The sequence below is a fragment of the Peromyscus californicus genome, unplaced genomic scaffold (assembly GCF_007827085.1).
Source record: "Peromyscus californicus insignis strain IS unplaced genomic scaffold, ASM782708v3 Scaffold_7__1_contigs__length_154581171, whole genome shotgun sequence".
In the NCBI taxonomy this organism is placed as follows: domain Eukaryota; kingdom Metazoa; phylum Chordata; class Mammalia; order Rodentia; family Cricetidae; genus Peromyscus; species Peromyscus californicus.
In genome coordinates this window covers 20,906,064-20,925,368 of record NW_026294595.1, presented here as the reverse complement: position 1 = coordinate 20,925,368, position 19,305 = coordinate 20,906,064, and the positions used below count along the sequence as shown (strand labels likewise).

The 19,305-nt window shown below is 42.3% G+C and overlaps 1 protein-coding gene across 1 annotated transcript; it reads right to left on the bottom strand.

The window, feature by feature from the left end:
* Positions 1-9,057: 9,057 nt before the first annotated feature.
* On the bottom strand, positions 9,058-11,040 carry LOC128100412 (sperm motility kinase X-like). Its single transcript, XM_052722546.1, has 2 exons — positions 9,471-11,040; positions 9,058-9,383 (listed from the first exon to the last, which is right to left on the bottom strand). The coding sequence occupies exons 1-2, from the start codon at positions 11,038-11,040 to the stop codon at positions 9,058-9,060; spliced, it is 1,896 nt and encodes a 631-aa protein (XP_052578506.1).
* Positions 11,041-19,305: the final 8,265 nt, after the last annotated feature.

Sequence of the window (19,305 nt, the reverse complement as noted above, 5' to 3'; positions counted from 1 at the left end):
AGTTACCTAATGTGGTAGCAGTCTGAGATGGGAATCCAGAGAGAGCCCACTACCCACCAGGAGAGAAAAAGCCTAAGAGACTCCGACCCATGTCGGGTAGAGATCTGGTCATGTGCAGCTCTGGCCTGAGCTGGGGCCCTATAAGTCCACAAACTGCTTTTTTAATGAATACTTGCCACAAACATTAGGCATCAATTGTAGGACGAAGTGCTAATTGGTCTTATTAATAAAAAACCCAGAGCCAGATATTGGGGTGAAAATTTGAGAGATCAGAAAAGCAGAAAGAAGCCAGCCACATTCTTACCACTTGGAGATCCTCCTCTAAAGAGACCTCCTTCCTGTATGCCCACACCTTTCTGTTCTGCATCTCATTTCCTCTCTCCACCTAGCTACATTACTTCCTCTTCCTGTCCAGCTCTGTCACTTCCTGTCTGTCTGTGCAAACCTTCAGACTTTTATGGTTAACTAGTGTTGGAATTTAAGGCATGTGCCACCACATCTGGCTCTGTTCCCAGTGTGGCCTTTAACTCAGAGAGATCCAGACAGATCTCTGCCTCCTGAGTGATAACATTAAAGGTGTATGCTACCATTGCCTGATATCTATGTTTAATATAGTGGCTAGCTTTGTCCTCTGATCCTCAGATAAACTTTATTAGGGTGCACAATATTTTAGAGGACACAATACATTACCACACATCTGAAACTTTTACCTTTTCTGTCAACTTAACAACAACAACAAAAAAATCTATGTAAACTTTAGTGAGTCAGGACTTGCATCCATCTGCCAAAGGTCAAAAGGATTTCAGATCCCTTGTTTAGTAACCACTCCTTCCAGCTTAAGCTCTCCCACTTATAGCCTATCCCTGGGGATGGGCTTTTCCTGCCCCTTCTGTTGGGTGTTCAAGTATATGTCCAAGATAAAGATCCCCCTAACTTTATCTTCTGTCTTCTGTCCCTAGTCAGTATCTGTCTCAGTAGATTTCCACTTAGCTGACAGACACTGTGCTGGATAGTTTTATGTCAATTTGACATAAGCTAAAGTCATCTGCAGAAAGGGGTACCTCTGAGGCATTAAGAAAATGCTTCCATAAGATTAAGCTGTACACATTTCTTAATTAGTACTTGATGAGGGAGGGCCCAGCCCATTGTGTATGGTGTCATCCCTGGGCTGTAGTCCTGAGTTCTATAAGAAAGAAGACTGAGCCAGCCATAAGGAGAAAGCCAGTAAGCAGCACCCTTCCATAGCCTCTGCATCAGCTTCTGCCTCCAAGTCCCTGCCTTATTTGAGTTCCTGCTCAGACTTCCTTCTGTAAAGAACTACAATGTGGAAATGTAAGGAAAATAAACCCTTTCTTCCTCAACTTGCTTTTGGTCATGGTGTTTTGTCACGGCAATAGAAACCCTAAGACAGACAACATCCAGGAATCAACTGCCCAACAAACTTTTCCCAAACTGGTAAGCCATCAACATGCTGATGAAGAATGTTCTGTGTGAGCCAGTCTGGCCAATGAAAGAGAAGATTAAAGACTTACATGAGCTGACTCACAAACTACATCCTCCAGGGGCTGACTCCTTTGCAGCACTCTCCTTTGGGTCTCTCTTAGGCCCCTAACTCCTCCTACCCCTCCCTTTGCCTGTCTCCTTGAGTCTCTTTCCTCCTTGAACTCAGAGATTCCACTAAAGCCTTAGGACCTCACCTACTTTGGTAAGGCAGAGAGGGGTAGTCGATTCTCCAGTGTTGTTTGTTCACAGTTTGAGCAACGGCCTGGTAGCAGGTGAAGTGTGCGGCAGTTCTCTGCCTTGGTGTCAGTGTGGCCACACTTGAAGCTGGTTCCAGGTGGAGTCTCTTTGTGCCGCATAATCATGATTGCTCTCTATCTCTGAAGGTTCTTTCCAGAGAAAACTGGCATAAATTACATAGTGGTCTGTCAACCGGACATTTCTGACAAAATTTCCTTTGGTCTCCTACTATCACCCACCTGCCTGCCTCCTCACCCTCAACCTTTGACAGACCTAGTTCCCAAACTTCCTAGAACCACTACAACATCCCAGTTTAGCTTAAAGAAGTCAGATCATAGCTACAATCAGCCCTTATCATCAACAAAAGGTTGGAATGTTAAGTCCCAACCACCCCTCAACTGCAGTGCCACTGACAATATCCTAAATGACAGTCTGGGTTCAGCTCAGCCTAGACTCTTGATAGGTTCAATGGAGAATTACTGATGTGTACACTCAGCACTTCTCAGAAACCTGTGAAATGGGTTTCTGTTTGCTAGGAAGAGCTATCACTCCCTTATCTCCCCCTACCTCAGCAAATGAGGCATCTAGATCCCTATTAGCACAGACCCTTAACATATCAAAGTTCCATGCTGGCTCCTGGTCTCTTCTGGCCCACAAACCTCTTCACCACTACTTTTAACTTCCAGGCTCTTCTGGCCTGCACACCTCCCCAACTTCTTTAAAATAAGCAAAACTTTCTTCATCATTTTGCTATTCACTCTGCCTCCCAGGGGGTAGTCATGGCAGCTTTGGACTCCTGGAGATAATTTTTGTTTCTCTTTGCCACTGAGAAGTAACCATGGCAGCTTTGAAGTCCCCAAATAAACCTTCTTTCCACCTGTGGAGTGGCCTGGTTCAGGGTTTTACTGCTCCCTTCCTTACACTTACATCTGTGTCTAGTGGATGTGTACATGTGAATGAAGGCACCTATGGAGACCAGAGGTGTTGAACATATGGAGCTGAAATTACACCAGTTGTCTGTAACTCACCTTGTGGGGGTGCCAGGAATTGATCATCCATCTTCTGGAACAGCAAGAGGTACTCTTAACCAATCTTTCTGACCCCATATACTCTGGATTTTTATAACTGTGGATAGAATGCTAATTTCAGTCTTACAGTCTTCTTAGCTTTCACCTAAACCTGAGATTAAAATAGACAAAATTCTAACAAGTACACAAAGATCCAACAGTATCAATTAAATGACATTCTTAAGTTTTCTAATGTCAGAAGGTGATAGACAGCTGTTTCTGTGTGTAGACTTTCTTGTGTTTCCCCCAAGTCTTTAGTAGACAAATTCTGTACAAAGCATCAATTACTCCTTAAACAGAGCTCATATGTACCCACTGTACATTTTAGGAACCATCTCCTGTTTCAGCATCTTCATGAATATTTACTGTTGATTAGTTAATAGATAATTGGGAAGAGGACAAGCAAATTTGAAGTGAATACTAGGTATCCACCTGCTATGAGCTGTAAGAATATATTATAGAGATTCAGCTGTATATAATAAAGCTATACATAAAAATATCAAGGAATTTTTCTAGAGGGAAGCCATTTATCAGGGAATATTTGGTGTGATTCAGCTTTTTATATATACCAGCTGTCTTCTTCTGCTATGAAATTCTTGTGCACTCATATACTACTAGACCCTATGGCAAACAGTTAAGCTTCTCAGACCTTCTGCTGATCTACTAGGTAACCCTCCTACAGAGCCTAGGAAGCAGGCAGACTGTAGATGCATAGCCTTTTTTCTTGTGCAACTGAAGCTCAGACTTTCCTTCCCCAGACTGTCCAAATGGCATTTCAGAACATTTGACTCAGAACAAAAGATTTTTGCAGATCCAAGTTGGAGTGAAGGGGAGGCAGAATTCTTGAGAGTCTCATGGCTGGAGAGAAAGGAATAAGGCAGATCTTTTGTAGACAATAAGAACTGGGTTAGGTCAAGAGAGTAGGAAGAGAAGAAATGAGCATGGACAGAGAAACTGAAGACAAAGATGAGATCGAAAGCATAGGAGCTTACTAAAACTATGAGAGGACAGAAAGAGAAGGGACAGAGAGGAGCTGAGTGTCAGGACAGAACTGAAGCTGTGTAGATAGAATTTTGTCTTAGAGAAATAAAGTAAATGGACAAAATAGAATGGTGTAAATAGATTATTTTCCCTCAGATAAAGCCACACCGGACATAGCATCTTCCCCAGGACTCTGGGAGGAATCTTCTCAGGGCAGGCCTTTTGGGAAAATTCGGATATCTACCTTCTGCATTTTCTTTCTTCTGTCTATCTATCTATCTATCTATCTATCTATCTATCTATCTATCTGTCTGTCTGTCTATTTATAGATATAGTCTCCCTACTTAGCCCAGACTGGCCTGCAACTTTCTATGTAGACCCCAAATGGTGCTAGAAAAAAACTGGGCATATAATGTGGAAGAGTGAACTAGATCTTTATCTCTTTGCCTGCATAAAAATCAACTCCAAATGGACCAACTACCTTAATGTAAGACCTGATACTCTGAAATTACTATTGGAAAAGTAGGGAAAACTCACTAAAGTAGAAACATAGGTTAGAACTTTGTGAATTAAACTCCATTTGTTCAGGAGATATGGCTAACCATTGATAAATGAGTTGTCATAAATGTCACCATATGAACTAGTCTGGATATTATCAAAGGATAAAAAAACATTTGCGTGTGTGTGAATTGGAGACCCTTGCACATTGTTGGCAGAGCAAACATTGATATAACCATCATGAGACACAGTGCAGAGATTTCTCAAAATGTGAAACCATGTCTGCATTGTGATCCAGATATCCCAATATTTTGGACATAACAAAGGAAAGGAGGTCAGGATGCCAAAGAGACCTCTGTACCGCCCATGTATCTGAGACCTATTCCTCCTGACAGCCAGGCTATGGAGTCAACCAGTGTCCAACAAGGGATGAACTGATACAGCACAATACAGGGCCCCTCACAAAACAAAAACCAGACCTGCCAGATGACCCAGGAAGAGAAGTGAGCTGCTTTTTGAATTTCTTCCAACAGTCTTTTGGTTGCAGGGGGCCAGGGATTTTATCATTTTGGAAGCCTCTCAGTCTCTAGTTCACACGTCCTTGTCCCTTGAAGGAAACTCTGCCCCCTCAACAGGATGTGAACGGCAGGGCAGAAATACAAGTTGAGGAGGGAACCAGGTTACAGGTTACACAAAGGCAATGCCTTGTGATTAGGAGTCAGGGCCGTTTTGTGAGCATTTCCGCACCCAAATATAAGGATCTTTTTGATGATGCTGAGATAGGACAACTGCAGAGAAAGTTGGGAGTATTTCAAAATGAATCCAAACCTAATCCTTTAACAATGTGTCTACCCTATATCCACATGTCCGTTGAAGAAGAATGTAATTAGGCCTTATGATTTAGGAGGTACAAACCTGTCACCCCAGTACCCAGGATTCTGAGCAGGAGTATCAGGAGTTGTAGGTCAACCTAGGCTACACAGAAAAAGAAAGGGAGAGAGATACTGAGACTTGTGGTCAACTTGAGTCAACCTGAAGGACATTATGCTAAGAAAAATTTACCCTTAAAAGAGAGGAACACTGCATATGTGGAGCCTAAAACAAAATTCTCCATTAGTGATAATAGCAGGATGGAGAGATGTTTCTAGGATGTAGACTAGGCAGTATATAGGAGGAAGAGGGCAGAGATCTAATGCACAGAATAAAGACCAAAGTGCACCATGGAGAATTAGTGCTGCTCTCACCACAGGGAGAAACGGCGTAGACATGCTGACCAATTCTACTATCAGAATGTTTATATAGATATAAATCAGGACACCAGAGCATGTGGTTCAAATATACTAAGGAATTTATTGTAGCAAGAAAACGGTCTCTTTATTCAGATATTTGTGCCATACATCTTTTTGTCTAGTGCCTGTCTTTCTTGGTATCACTTCTGCAGAGCAATCTTATGCCCAGCTCTCTGAGCATATCCTCAATGGCTGATCTTCACCTGGATACACAAGGCATAAAGTCATCAGTTACTCAGCTTTCACTATCTAGGACTTTTTCTTAGAGACTGTCTTCATGGTTCAGTTCTCTAGGTATTGGTTGATGTGACTCTCTAAAAGGGGACCCACTATAAACAGCCCTCAAATTGCTGTCAGTGTTCTCTATGTCTGTCCCTTGCAGTATTTCTGATGGAAAAGTGGTGTCCCTGCCTAGGTAATCAAGGAAGAGTAACAGCAGCTGACTCCATACATTGGATGGAGGGGATTGAGTAGCATCTCATTCTCACATGGCTCCTGCCAGGACAGAGAGGCATTGTCCTCAGTGAGTTAAGTGTCTGAGTTGCCTCATACACTGTTCCCCAAAAACAAAGGGTTAGTACAAGGGCCTGGGTGCTGCCTGGATCAGTAGACGTTTTCCCTTGTTCCTCTTAGTCCATCTGCTTGTAAGTCTCTGGCCCAACTTCTCTGTCTATCAGAAGAAACCTCTTCCATCAAGGAGACCTGAAAACAAGGCATTTTGGTAAGATTACCAAATGTTCAATTGTCCATCATCCTGTAACCAATCACATCTTCCCCATGCCCTGAGCAGAGGAGCATCACCTGTGTGTTCCCCTTCCATCCAGTGTGTTAGGGCTTGAGTGGCATCTCCTGCTCTAAGCACCATCCAGTTGAAAATGTCCCTTGCTGAGTGTAGTCCCAGGAGTCTCCTTGGTAGCCCCAGGATAGGGTCACACAGGCAGCAAAGGCACCAGTCTTTCCCAGCCTGCTGCTTGGGGACACAAAGCCTCAGCAACAGCAATGTCCCTACAGGATGTCAGAAAGAAAACAGCTGGGATCTTTGTGTTGAAAATAATATCTTGGGCTGTACTAAAGTGTGGTTTTGGTTGTACTACAGTGTGGGCCTAAGGAGGGGTGTGAATCTGACCCCTTAAATCCCTTTAAGTGTCTCTGAGTTATCTTAGGAGGTGGAAATATGGCAGGAGACCATGAGCCACCCAGAGGAACACCTTCACTGTCAGGCCAGGGGTTGCCATTGTTTTCCCATCAACAGATTCTGTCCACGATCATGCTTGGAACCAGCTCCATCTCTGAATCCAACTGTCAAACACTCCAGACTTCACCTTGCTTCTACTCAAAGCACAGCTGGTAAGCCTTACCTTGCACATGACTGGATGCCCTGGGGCAAAATGTGCACCGTGGCATGTGCTGGCTTCACATGGCTCCTGCAAAGCAGTAGAGCAGGGTGGTAAGTGATTGTGTTGGGGGTGGAGATAGGAACAAGCTGAGTTAGAGGGATTTGAGGCATTCCAGGAGGGAAATCATATGGAACATGAAATTATCTTGCTTGAATGGGAGTCCTCTCCAGTTCAAGGAAACTTCACTAGTGTGAACTGTGCATGAGGTACATTGGGAGAAGTGTGTGTGTGTGTGTGTGTGTGTGTGTGTGTGTCCCTGTTTGTCCAGATACAGAGTACAGAAGAGTGCATCTATGTAGATGTATCCAACCTTCTTATTAAATAAGAAACACAGAACCAATGCAAAAAAGAAAGCCAAGAGGTCAGAGCTAAGAGCTAAAACCTTAACCTTCCTCCTGCGGTGGTCCTACCTCTCCGAACCAGAGCTACCCCTGTGTTAAAGTCTTTATATAGAGTTCCTGTCCTGCCTTCTCATTGGTTGTAAACCCAACCACATGACCGCCTCCTCACAGCCTGTCTGTATAGGCCTCCAGGTTTTCCATGATTGGTATTAAGATTAAAGGCAAGTGTATCCAATAATGGCTGTATCCCTGAACACACAGAGACTTACCCAGCTCTGCCTACCAAGTGCTGGAATTACAAGCGTACGCCACCACTGCCCTGCTTTCCTATGGCTTGCTAATAGCTCTGACCCCCGGGCAACTTTATTTATTAACATACAAATAACATTTTAATACAAATAAAATATCACCATACATCTATATGACTCAGGTTGCAAAGCAACAAGCAGTTCACCAGTAATAGTGCTGGGGTGAGTTGTGATGGTGTCTGGATCTGGTGGGGACGGGAAGCAAACTGTCTAGTAGTTCAGGATGGTGCTGAGAGATGCACCATTACTAATGGACTCACCTGTTCCTACACACTCTACCTTCCCAAATGAGCACAAGATGGACACTCCCTGCAAACTTGTCCCTCTGTTTCTGGCTCCAACCTGGTCAGCAATATTCATCTTGAACACATAACAAACTGGTCAGGCCCTCTGCAGTCTTCCTCTGCTTCCGGTGCTGCTGTCTCTTCTAATGTCTCACGGTACACCTGGTGACAGGTAGCTGGACTGAAGATCTCACTGTGCGTGGAAGGTCCTCTGATGCCTGTCATCCTAAAAATCACAGCACTCCATGGATCCTTGTTTAAACGACTTCTGGTCCCACAGAGTGCCTCACTTTATTGGCACAGTTGTGGCACCACCAGCCATCATGAACCTACCTGCAAGGGAGAGTCAGGAGGATCATGAGTCTATCAGACCTGCCTCCCAGAATCCTTTCTCATTCCTCAGGGTCCAGGTGATCTGAGAAGGGTGTGGCATGACCCCTCCTCCCCAGTCTTCATCTGCAGACACAGGAACACTTTGCTCCTAGTTTCAGCCTGTGATATGAACACAGCTTCCCATGGAACACAGCCATCTGAACTTCCTACCTGGCTCTCTCCAGTGCCCGTGTGCATCCTCAGCATGCTGCTCTCCACTCTCTGGTTTCAGTTTATGGGCAGCACAGTGCCTCCAACAGCACTTGAAACAGACACAAGAAAGGGGCCTCTTAGGAGAATATGCAGGTCTTCTGCTTGGCTGTGCTGGCCCTGTGCAGTGCTGGGCCCTCAGTCTGATTCCTCCTGAGTGCCTGCCCCATTGCTCTCTTCAGAAACCCTTCTCCTCATCCATGCCCAGCCTCGGGCCACTATCCTCTGCTATCTATCTACATCTAGGTCAAGTTTCTCAGGAAGGATACTGTGGGATTTGCTTTCTGGTGTGATAATATAGTATCACCTTTTCCTATAATCTGTTTATTTAAAAGCATATCATTTAGTCCAGGAAACAGCGTAGTGCGTAAAGGTACTTGACCCCAAGCCTGGGGACCTTAATTCATTCCCTAGGACCCATATGGTATAAAGACAGAACTGACTCCTGCATGTTAACTTCCACACACATATAGTAAATAAATATTTTTTCTTTAAAGAAAAGAACATCATTTTTTTTAAAAAAAAAAAAAAAAAAGGCCGAGATACGTAAGTGCATAGTAGCCTCTCCACCTACCTGTTTCCTCGGCTGCCTCCATGGTCCTTTAAGCTCACAGTCAGGATTTTGTTGCAGCCTAGGCGCTCCCTCTTTTCCCTTGGTAGGCAGCAACATAAACTTCTCAGGCCTTTTATAATCCTGCTCTTTAGGCTCTTCCAAATCCGCTTTCTAAAGGGGGCTCTGGGTGCAGTCTGGCACTGGCCACTGAAGTATCCCTGGGATGTTTCTGGGGAGGATGGGCTGAGGTCTTTTTCTTGTACAATGAGATCCTCATCCTGGGCCTCCTTGCTGGAGAATGGGGGTGATCTATCCTGTGAGGTCATGTTGTTCTTTGAAGCAGCTGTAGCCACACTGTGGGGCTGTCCTCTGAGGTCCTCCTGAAGTGCAGTTTGTGGTAGAGATGAACTGGTCTTTTCACCTCTCCGACTAGCTGTAGCCACGCTGTGGGGCTGTCCTCTGAGGTCCTCCTGAGGTGAGGTTTGTGGGAGAGATGAGCCAATAATTTCACCTGGTTTTTTGACGTCTTTGCACTGAACTTCCTCCATTGGGGTGTGATGAGATAAAACATCCTGTGAGGATGCCTTGCTCTTTGATTTGTTAGGGCCAGCTTCGGACACATTCAGGGATAACTTGTTGGAATAAGTTTCCAGTGCTGAAGACACGCTGGTACATATTTCATCGGAGGTGTTAATAGTGCTCACTAAATCCCACCAGGTGCTGTTCATGAAAGTAGCCTCATGTACACGCTGGGGGCAGATTCTGTGAACTGGGTCTGTTTTCTTGTTAGGGCAGTTCAGGGCGGGAGGCGTACTGTACCTCCCCTTTTTATCATTCTCAGGACTCTCAGGGAGAGTGGGCAAAATGGAAGAAGTGGGAAGGATAGGGACACTAGATCCCCTCTTTATAGTCACTTTAGGTATTGTGGGAAGGCCTGTAAGGTTCAAGGTTCCAGCAGACTGCTTGGGCTGAAGACCTTTTATAATGTCTTCCCAGGGTGACTGCTGCCTAAGAATCAAGTAGGTGGCCATCACTTGATCAAACTTCTTCTCCCGTAAAGCTTCCAGTATCTCTCCTTGCTTATAACCCATGATGCCCATGATGACCATCACAGTGGGGTCTGGGTAGCTGTCCTCATCGTTCTCTCTAAAGGGATTGGGAGAACCTTCACTGCCATGCTTCAGCCATTGAAAGCCCACAACATCATCTATTTTTGGTCTTTGTCTAGGGTTTACAGTTAACAACTTAGCAATAACATCCCAAAGCTCTGGCGACAGCTTGAATTCAACAGAGTACTTTCCTGCCATGATTTTGTCCTTTAGTACCCCAATAGTAACTCCCTTGAAAGGGAGGCACCCTGTCGACATAAAGTAGAGCACAACCCCCAAACTCCAGATGTCGGTTGCTAGGCCATCGTAGCTTCCACCTTCAAAGAGTTCTGGGGCACAATAAGGAAGGGTCCCACAGAAATACGCTAGCTTCTGCCCCTTGGTAAGCGTGGTGCCCAGCCCAAAATCACTGAGTTTTATATTTCCTTTGCCGTCCACTAAAATATTTTCAGGCTTTAGATCCCTGTGAGCAATCCCTTTCCTGTGACAATACTGAAGGGCACATACTATCTGTTTAAATAGCTTACGGGACTCCTCCTCCTGTAGGTAGCCAAACTCCACAATCCTGCCCATCAGCTCTCCGCCTGGGGCATGTTCCATAACCATGTAAGTGTTATTTGTGGTGTCGATTATGTGCAGAAGTTTAATGATATTGGGATGGTCTAGAGATTTCATTATTTCAATTTCTGATTCGATGAAGCTGTTCTTTGTGCCTTTTGGAAGAACTTTTACTGCTACCTTTGTCTGGGTGAGTAGATGGCTAGCCAATTTTACTTCTCCAAATGCTCCCTGGCCAAGGGTCTTTAGGATTTTATAGTGCTCTGTCAAAGCCTCTTCGTCAAAGGAGTTGTACTGTAGGGTGTTGCCTTGAGCCATTTCCCACTTCTCCATCTTTGTTGATATAAACGCTCACCAACACCAACTAGTGATGCAAGATAAAAATTAATTAAAAGCAGGTCTAGGAGAAACATTTATAGCTATAAATTCCTGCAGTTAAAAAAAAGATGGATGTCCAAAATAACCTAATGATGCATGTCATGGTCATAGGACAACGAGAACAAGCCAAACCCAAGAGAAATAGAAGAAATGCTCAAGTCCAGAGCAGAAATTGATGAAATGGAAACTAAATTACAAATACCAATGTAACAAAGACTTGATTATTTTAAGAATAAACATAACTGATGTGATCTTAACCAAAATAGCTAATAGAAAAATTGAAGATACAATTTAACAATATTAGAGACAAAATAAGAAACTAATAGAAAAATTTAAGATGCAAGTTAATAATATGGAAACAAAATAACATGGTATTACCAGAGGTACAATTGAAATCCAGACATCTAGACAATCACTAGGGAATGTTTCTAAATTGTTCCAGTGAATTGGAATAATCTAGAATAAACTTCTAAACACACAATAGCCACCAAAACTCAACTAAGAAGATATAAAACACCTAAACTGAAAGACTGTCAGAGTCAGAGGCACCGGATGACAACACAAACTGTTTTCTGGACAAAGCAGGGCACTTGCCCATCTGAGTTTACAACATTGTGACCTGCTTAAGCTCACTCTAGACAAAAGTCTCAGCACGAAGAGGGGAGGTGGGACAAGAAGTCACACTCCTGATGAGCTATTGACAACTAATAGATTCCAGGAGAGGGAGAACACATTTTAAGGGTGTGGACCCTGGTAGGTGGGACCGACCACGCTTCACTGGAAGGCCATATATCCAAGAGTATAAGGACAACAGAAACTGTACTCGATGGCCAAAAACAAAACAAAAAGTCAAACATGGGTGGTGGGAAAGGGAGTATAGGAGATCTGGGAGGAACTGGAGGAAAGGATAAACATGACCAAAATATACTGTATGAAATTTTCAAAAAAAAACCCTTTTTAAAAAAAAATCGAAATAGCAATTTAAAATAATCTCTTGACAAACAAAAAAGTCCAGGACCAGACAAACTCATTGGTGATTTCTATCAGACCTTTAAAGAAGAATTCACACCTGTGGTGATGTTTTGTTTGTGATCTAAAAAATAAAGCTTGCTTGAAGATCAGTTAAGGAGTTAAAGAGTTAAGCCACTAGCTAGCCATAGAGGCCAGGTGTTGATGGCTCACACTTTTAATCCCAGCACTGAGAGGCAGAGGCAGATGGATCTCTGGGAGTTAAAGGCCACCCTGGGCTACATGAGATTAATCCAGTCTAAAAGAAAAACAGAGCCAGTTGGTGATGGCTCACACCTTTATTCCCAGCACTAGGAATGTAGAGACAGGAAGGGATATGGCTGGGCTGAGAGAGGAATATAAGGTGGGAGGAGACAGGAGCTCATTGTATTCAGTCTGAGAATTCCTGGAGATAGATTCTTGTACCCTTTCAGTTTGAGGATGGCTAGAGGTAAGAAGTCTCTCTAGTGACTGCCTTTGTCTTAATGATCTTCAGGAAAGCTTTGTTAGAGAATACATAAAATATCACCAAGATACCAATGCTTCTCAGATGACTGCATGAAATTAAAAGGGGAAGGATGCTTCCAGACTCATCCTAGGAGCCTGTAATACTCAGGTACCAAAACCAGGTGGATACAGTAACAAGAGAAAAGTATAATTAACGTCCTTGGTGAACACAGATGCAATAGTCCTTAGAGTACTTAATACTGCACACAAACTTCAACAGCACTTTAAAGGACCATACTTCATGATGAAGATGGGTTCACCCAGTCATGTAAGGGCTGCAACATATGCCAACTGATTAGCAATGTTGTGCTGAAACAGAAGGGCAAGAATCATATACTCAGCTGAAAAGATTGAAATTGTCATTTTTCAGGGAAAACGCTTGGACCTAAAAATCATGGTGTTGTATATAACAAGCCAGTCCCACAAAGACATTTGTTTTCAAATCTTGGATCTCAGGGTGAGGAGCGGACCTGATAGTAAAAGGGAATATTAGGGATGTGAAGGGGAAAGAGGAGGGGGTAAGTATATAAAGTAGGTGAATATTATCAAACATTATGTGCATATAGAGAAATGTTACAGTGAATTTCTTTTAAATTTTTATGCTTAATATTTACTAACAAAAACTTTAAAAAGTAAAAAGAGACAACAAAAAAGAAAAATGGAGGAGAGTTAACAAAGAAAATTTAAAATATGTAAAAATTAACATCTAAAACCAGGAACATAAATTACAAAAAATAAAATGAAAAATGAAAACCAATACCCCCAAAGCACAACCAGCAAAGTGAGAGAAAAACTCACTCTGTCAAGTACGGCAAGTCACCAGCATCCGAGTCCAAAACTTTACCAATATTCAGATCCAAAACTTTCACCAACATCCAAGTCCAACAGTTTGCCACCCAACAGCTCTCTGTACTAGAAGGACAAAACCCAGCCCTAGGCAGTGTGTTATATGCACAGGTGTCAGTCATTCCTCACAGTGGCTCCTTGTGAGGTCAGAGCAAGCCATGGACCAATGAGGGATGGGCACACTCCTGTCAAAGGACTGTGTTAGCTACTCTGCAGTCACTGCTACCAAGTGCCCTACAGAAAGTAACATAAGGAAGGTTTGTTTGGGCTCACATTCTGTGAGAACATGGAAAGCATGGTGGCAAGAGTAGTTGGTGTTAGCATGTGGCTGCTTACACTGTACTGGTCACCCCACCTCCAACACCAGGCTAACAAACTGCTTCCAGGAGCTAGACCCCACCTGCTAAAGCTAGACCACAGCTTCCCAAGACAGCATTACCTGCTGGAGAGCACGAGTTCAAACACAAAAATGTCTACATGGGACATTTCACAAGCAAACCCTAGGAAGGACTGGCTCCACTTTAACAGTAGTAACAACAGAAATGGTAACAGTGAAAACATGGGCCCCTAAAGCTCTGTGTTTTATTGGGTAGATATATTAAGATTAGGATATTTGGGATGCATGAGGTGTATTTTGGGATATATGAGGGCTGCTTTCTTGTTCTAACATGGAAGTTTGTTACATGTTCTCACATGATCCTGGGAAGGACTGTACTCTCTTTCAGGCCCTGTTCTATAGGTGACACATTCTGTCATGATGGTGAACCTCCTGGGTTGGTACTTCCAAAGGCCCCAACTCTCAATATTATCATTGCTTTAGAAATGAAAATCCAACATGGATTTGGAGGGACACGTGTTCTAACATGATAACCCACAAACTAGAGCTGGTCACCACTAGACGTGACCTGCCTGAGGTGAGTCATTACATTTCTCCTGACTGACATCCGTCAGGATCTCAAAGCCAAAGTAGAAATTCCTTATGTAAGGTCTGAGGACCTGCCCATTATTAAAGTTGTCATGTTGAGATGAAGGAGCCGGAGGAGCAGGGAAAAATATTTGCCTGGCCAGATTGATATGAAAGTTTTAATGAATAATAGGCACTTTAGGCAGACACACAACAGGTGAATTCTGAGAGAGTCCCTTGCATTACAGTGAATGGGGTCCATTTTTACAGCAATTAATAAATTTTATCTGACCTTATCTCTTGGGCCATTTGTGTGGCCTCTTATTTGAATAGTTAAGAGGACAGACCACTATGTTTTATAACAGCATTGTCTTCCTTTTCTGAAACTGACCATTTGGGGTGAGGCAGCAGGAGCTGTTGAGTTAGGTTCTAACTGCCTATTAAAGCATCACAAACAGTATCAGATCCTGCCATTTATGTCAGTGTGGGTAATATGAGAAGGTAAAATGCTGAGCAAAGGATGCCACAAAAGAGGGGAAATGCTGCATAGAGGGACCTAAAGCAAGGCTGCCCACTCTCTCCGTAACTATTCAATATAGTACTCGAAGTTCTAGCTAGAGCAATAAGACAACAAAAGGAGATTAAGGGGATACAAATTGGGAAGGAAGAAGTCAAACTTTCACTATTTGCAGATGATATGATAGTCTATATAAGTGACCCCAAATATTCCACCAGGGAACTCCTATAGCTGATACACACCTTCAGTAATGTGGTAGGATACAAGATTAACTTAAAAAAAAAAAAGTACCCCTCCGATATACAAATGATAAATAGGCTGAGAAAGAAATTAGAGAAACATCATCCTTTTCAATAGCCACAAATAATATAAAATACCTTGGGGTAACTCTAACCAAACAAGTGAAAGACCTGCATGACAAGAACTTAAAATCTCTGAAGAAAGAAATTGAATAAGACATCAGAAAATGGAAAGATCTCCCATATTCATGGACAGATGGGATCAACATATTAAAAATGGCAATCCTACTGAAAGCAATCTACAGATTCAGTGCAATCCCAATCAAAATCCCGATGCAGTTCTTCATAGACGTTGAAAGAACAATACTCAACATCATATGGAAAAACAAAAAACCCAGGGTAGCCAAAACAATCCTATACAATGAAGAAACTTCCAGAGGCATCACCATCCCTGACTTCAAGCTCTACTATAGAGCTATAATAATAAAAACAGCTTGGTATTGGCATAAAAACAGACACATTGATCAATGGAACCAAATTGAAGACACTGATGTTAACCCACACACCTATGAACACCTAATTTTTGACAAAGAAGTCAAATTTATCCAATGGAAAAAAGAAAGCATCTTCAACACATGGTACTGGCATAACTGGATATATACATGTAGAAGAATGCAAATAGATCCATATCACCATGAACAAAACTCAAGTCCAAATGGATCAAAGACCTCAACATAAATCCAGTTACACTGAATATCATAGAAGAGAAAGTAGGAAATAGCCTTGAACGCATTGACACAGGAAACCACTTCCTAAATATGACACCAGTAGCACAGACACTGAGAGCAACAATTAATAAACGGGACCTCTTGATACTGAGAAACTTCTGTAAGGCAGAGGACACTGTCAATAAGATAAAAAGGCAGCTTACAGAATGGTAAAAGATCTTTATCAACCCCACATCAGATAGAGGGCTGATCTCTAAAATATGTATAGAACTCAAGAAACTAGACCGCAACATATCAAATAATACAATTAAATTTATATCAAATAATACAATTAAAAAATGGGCTACAGAGCTAAACAGAGAATTCTCAACAGACAAATCTCAAATGGCTGAAAGACATTTAAGGAAATGTTCAACATCCTTAACAATCAGGGAAACGCAAATCAAAATGACTCTGAGATACCATCTTATGCCTGTCAGAATGGCTAAGCTAAAAAATACAGATGATAGCTTATGTTGGAGAAGATGTGGAGAAAGGGGAACACTCCTCCACTGCTGGTGGGAATGCAATCTTGTACAGCTACTCTGGAAATCAGTGTGGCAGTATCTCAGAAAAGTGGGAATCCACCTTCCTCAAGACCTAGCAATATCACTTCTGGGCATATACCCAAAAGTTTCCCAACTATGCCAAGAGGACATTTGCTCAACTATGTTCATAGCAGCATTATTCATAACAGCCAGAACCTGGAAACCACCTAGATGTGCTTCAACAGAAGAATGGATAAAAAAAAAAGTGTAGTACATTTGCACAATGGAGTATTATGCAGCAGTAAAAATAAATGTCATTATGAAATTTGTAGGCAAGTGAATGGAACTAGAAAAAAATCATCCTGAACGAGGTAACCCTGACCCAGAAAGACAAACATTGTATGCACTCACTCATAAGTGAATGTTAGAAGCAAAGCAAATGATAACCATCCTATAATCCACAACCCCAGAGAGGCTAGGTAAAGAGGAGGACACTAAGAGGGACAGATATAGATTGCCTCAGGAAGGGAAAAAGGGTTAAGATCTTGGGGGAAAACTGAGAATAGGGGAATAGAGGGGAGGGTATAGGAGGGGATGGGAGGTGGGAACATGGGGCCAAGACAGGGAGGGAGAGCAATTAAAGAGATATCTTGACAGAGAGTACCATTAAGGGGATGGGGAGAAATTTGCAGCTAGGAAAAACCCTGGGAACTCACAGATTGTCCCCAGGTAAGACTCATAGCAATGGTGGAGAGGGTTCTTGAACTAAGCTTCCCCTCCACTCAGATTGGTATCTACCCTAATTGCCATCATAGAACCTACATCCAGTAACTGATGGAAGTAGAAGCAGAGACCCATAGCCAAGCACTTGGCCAAGATCCTGGAGTTTAGTTGAAGAGAGGGAGGAAGGATTATAAGAGCAAGGGCGGGGGCAGTCAGAATAATGATGGGAAAAACCACAGAAATTGCTGACCCAAGCTAATGGAAGCCCATGGCCTCTAGACTGACAGTTGGGGAACCTGCCTGGGATGGAAGTAGGCCCTCCAAATGTGGCTGAAAATTATGTGGCTTGATGTGGATGTGTTTGTTGGTCCTCTGGCAATGGGACCATGACTTACCCCAGGTACACAAACTGGGATTTTAGAACCCATTCCCTTGGTATAATGCCTTACTTGGCCTTGATGCAGGAGGGAGGGTCTAGGTCTAGCCCAAACATGGTATAACAGCCTGTGTTGACTACCTATGGGAGGCCTTAGTCTTTATGAGGAAAGGATGGGAGTAGATAGGGGGAGCGAGAAAAGAGGAGGGAGGGGGAACAGGTTGGTATGCAAAAGGAAAGAAAATCTTTTTTTTAAAATAAAAAGTTATAAAAATAAAAAAAAAAGAATCTCCAAACAACCCAGGTTGTTGCCAAGACTACAGGTTGCTCTCCACAAACTTATGGCAAGACCACATTGGTGAAGATATCACCTACACAACTCACTGACCATGGAGGAGTCAACATACATAGAACCTCAACCCCTATGTGCAGGAGTCTTTGGTACAGAAAGATACTCTCCACAATACTAAGGAGAAATGAAACAACTACCACAACCACAACCACAACCACAAAACATAACATAACATAACATAACATAACATAACATAACATAACATAACATAACATAACATAACATAACATAACATAACACAACCACAAAAACTTTGACTTAATGTCCTACCTGCAAGCTATGCTAGAGCAATGGTGAGGCACAGCTCGTCAAGTAACCAACCAATATCTGGTTTGACTTAAGGCCTCCTCTACTAGAAGGAAACTGTACCCAACACTGCTTAGATGACCGAGAACCTAAGACAAGATTGCCCAAGGACCTAGAGTAAAACCAAATACCTCTTCTCTAAATAATAAAAATGTAGCAATAAAGTGATTCCTAATGACATTCGGCTATACTTATATATTAGTGCCTTGCTCAGTCATCATTAGAGAAGCTTCCTTCTGTAGCTGATGAGAACAAATACAGAGACCCACACCGAAGCATTATGTAGAGAAAGGAGATCTTGAAACTCTCATCCCTAAAAGGGAAACCTCCATCAGTTTCCTCTCCTCAGATCACAGGGAACTCCTCTGAAGAAGAGGCAGAAAGAGTGTAAAATTCATTAGGTACATAGGACACCAAGAAAACAAAATAATTAAAGCAAATATGAACTCATGGAGACAGAGACAGCATCCAGGGTGCCTGAACAGATCTTTACCAGATGGGGTCCCATAATTGAAAGGAGAAATGGACACAAGCTTCCATCCCTAACCCAGAAGGTGTCTGCAGTTGATAACATCTTTCAAATGAAAATTTAGTTTTCTCCAAGGGAATTTCACTAGAAAAGTAAAGTACTCTTAAGAGTAGGCTGCATCCCCAGAAGTAGGTGGCCAATAAAAAGCAAAATCAGTGGTATCTTTGGAAGTTCCTTGTGTCATTATGTCATGTCATGGATTTCTTTTTCTTTTTTAATTATCTTATTATTCTTTAATTTTGATTTATTTGTATATTTTTCTTTTCTCTTTTTATGCTATAGGTCTTTTGTGTATATTTATGGCCTCTTGCTTATTGTTTTTATGGGGTTCCTGAATATGCCGTAGATTGGGTCTCTGATTCTTATATATTTCCTTAAGCAATTTTCTTTCTGTTTGTTTTATCATAATCTGATGTGTTACATTTTATCTTATTTTATCTTGTTATTTGAAAATAAATTGAATTCTACACAGGACTGAGGATATAGTTCAGTGGTAAGATATTTACCTACTGTGTGGCTCTCAGTTTAATCTCTATTAGCACACCCATAATTATATCTAAAATTAATTAATTAATCAACTAATTAAAATTTAAAACTCCATGGAAACTTAAAAAATGAATTTGTTTCATTGATTTGTATTGTAATATTAGGAACAAAC